Source organism: Protobothrops mucrosquamatus, unplaced genomic scaffold (genome assembly GCF_001527695.2).
Source record: "Protobothrops mucrosquamatus isolate PMUCROS unplaced genomic scaffold, P.Mucros_1.0 scaffold4135, whole genome shotgun sequence".
Classification (NCBI taxonomy): Eukaryota; Metazoa; Chordata; class Lepidosauria; order Squamata; family Viperidae; genus Protobothrops; species Protobothrops mucrosquamatus.
In genome coordinates this window covers 46,149-47,849 of record NW_015390063.1, presented here as the reverse complement: position 1 = coordinate 47,849, position 1,701 = coordinate 46,149, and the positions used below count along the sequence as shown (strand labels likewise).

At 48.5% G+C, this 1,701-nt stretch overlaps 1 protein-coding gene across 1 annotated transcript in view; it reads right to left on the bottom strand.

Annotated features, from left to right (window-relative positions):
- Nucleotides 1-1,278: 1,278 nt before the first annotated feature.
- Nucleotides 1,279-1,701, bottom strand: part of LOC107298618 (F-box DNA helicase 1) — a 24,338-nt gene continuing 23,915 nt past the window's right edge. The window contains exon 17 of the mRNA XM_029286577.1: nt 1,279-1,340. Coding sequence (XP_029142410.1) covers nt 1,279-1,340 — 62 coding nt within the window. The remainder of the gene's footprint in view (nt 1,341-1,701) is intronic.

The following is a 1,701-nucleotide window of genomic DNA, read 5'->3' as shown; positions in this document are numbered from 1 at the left end:
CCCAACTAGGGAACATCATCAGTGCTAGAAGGGAGAGGGGTTTGTGGAAAGGAGGAGGAGGAGGAGGAGGAGGAGGAGGAGGAGGAAGACAGTGGGGTCCTGGGTGCTTTCTCAGTCTGGTGGTTTTCTTGCAGATGTTTCTTGACCCAACTAGGGAACATCATCGGTGTTAGAAGAGAGGGAGGTTTGTGGAGAGGAGGAGGAGGAGGAGGAGGAATGTGGGGTCCTTGGTGCTCTTTGGTTGTTTTCTTACAGACATTTTATTACCTAACAGGTAACATCATCAGTGCTAGCACTCCATGTTACTCTGAATGGGGAGCAGTCTGCCTCCAAAGCATCCTTGCAAGGAGCAACGGCAGGAGAGGAAAATATTTCCCCCTCCTGCTTGTAAGAGAAATTGACCAGAAACACACGTTCTAGTCTCCAGGCCGTTGACCCTCTTAGTCGCTCTTCGTTGCACTTTCCCCAAAGTCTCAACATCTTTTTTGGTAACGCAGTGACCAAAACTGGATGCAGCTTTTACTAGGTTATAGTATTACTGAGCTGGTCACTTCCTAAAAGGAGATACTTACGTAAACAAACTTCATGCTTTTCGGGATTAGGAAAGAATCCACCGGGATGGCGTTGCCGCAGTCGTCCTCCGAACACCGAAGCGATGTCGTTTCGCGCACTTTGTCGGCGAGTTCAAACCGTACGTAGTATTCCTGAGGGAAAAAACACCAGAAGTGCTTAGCCAGCACTGGAACACAGGTAGGCCTCAACTGCATAATTTCCGTTGCAAGGTGAGGCAGTGATTAAGTCAATTTTGCCCCACTTTACGACCTTTCTTGCCACGGTTGTTACGTCAATCCTCCCAGTCGTTAAGTCAGTGACACAGCCGTGAAGTGAATTTTAGCTTACTCCCGTTGACTTGGCTGGTCAGAAGGTCGCAAAAGGGGATCACGTGACCCCCCGGGACGCTGCCACCGTCATAAGTATGAACCGGTTGCCAAGCGTCCAGGTTTGGATCATGTGACGGCAATCATCATTCGTGTGAACTCACTTTTTTCAGGGCTGTTGTAACTTTGAACGGTCACTAAATGAAAAGTTGTAAGTCGAGAACTATCTGCATTAATGGCTTTAACTCACCTTGGCCTTTTCTAGGACAGAAGCAAAAAAACTGGGCAGGATGAGACGCTTCTTGGCTCGCGTGACGGCGACATACAGCAAGTTCCACTCAGTGGCTTTTGACGAGAGAATGAGAGGGGAAAAGGAAAAACTGAGTATAATGGGATCGGCTTATTTCTTTGAGCAGATCTGCTCCAAACCCACATCTGAACTCTTGAGCACTGAGTGGTGCCCTATCCCAGGCGAAGGGAGGTGTTCCATGGTTGATTGGACATTTGTTATCAGGGATTCCCTAAAAAGGAGGGACGGATGGGAATGGATGGATGGATGGAAAAAAGGTGAAAGAAGGAAAAGGGAGGGAGGGTGGAAGGAAGGATAGAGATGGAAGGAAGGAAGGAGATAGAGATAGGAGGAGGGGACGGAGAAAAGGGAGAGAGGGAGGAAGATTATAGAGATAGAAGGAGGGGAGGAAGGAAGGAAGGAAGGAAAGAAGGAAGATAGGAAGGAAGATGATAGGAGGGGAGGGAGGAAAATGATAAAGGAAGGAAGGAAGGAAGGAAGGAAGGAAGGAAGGAAGGAAGGAAGGAAGGAAGG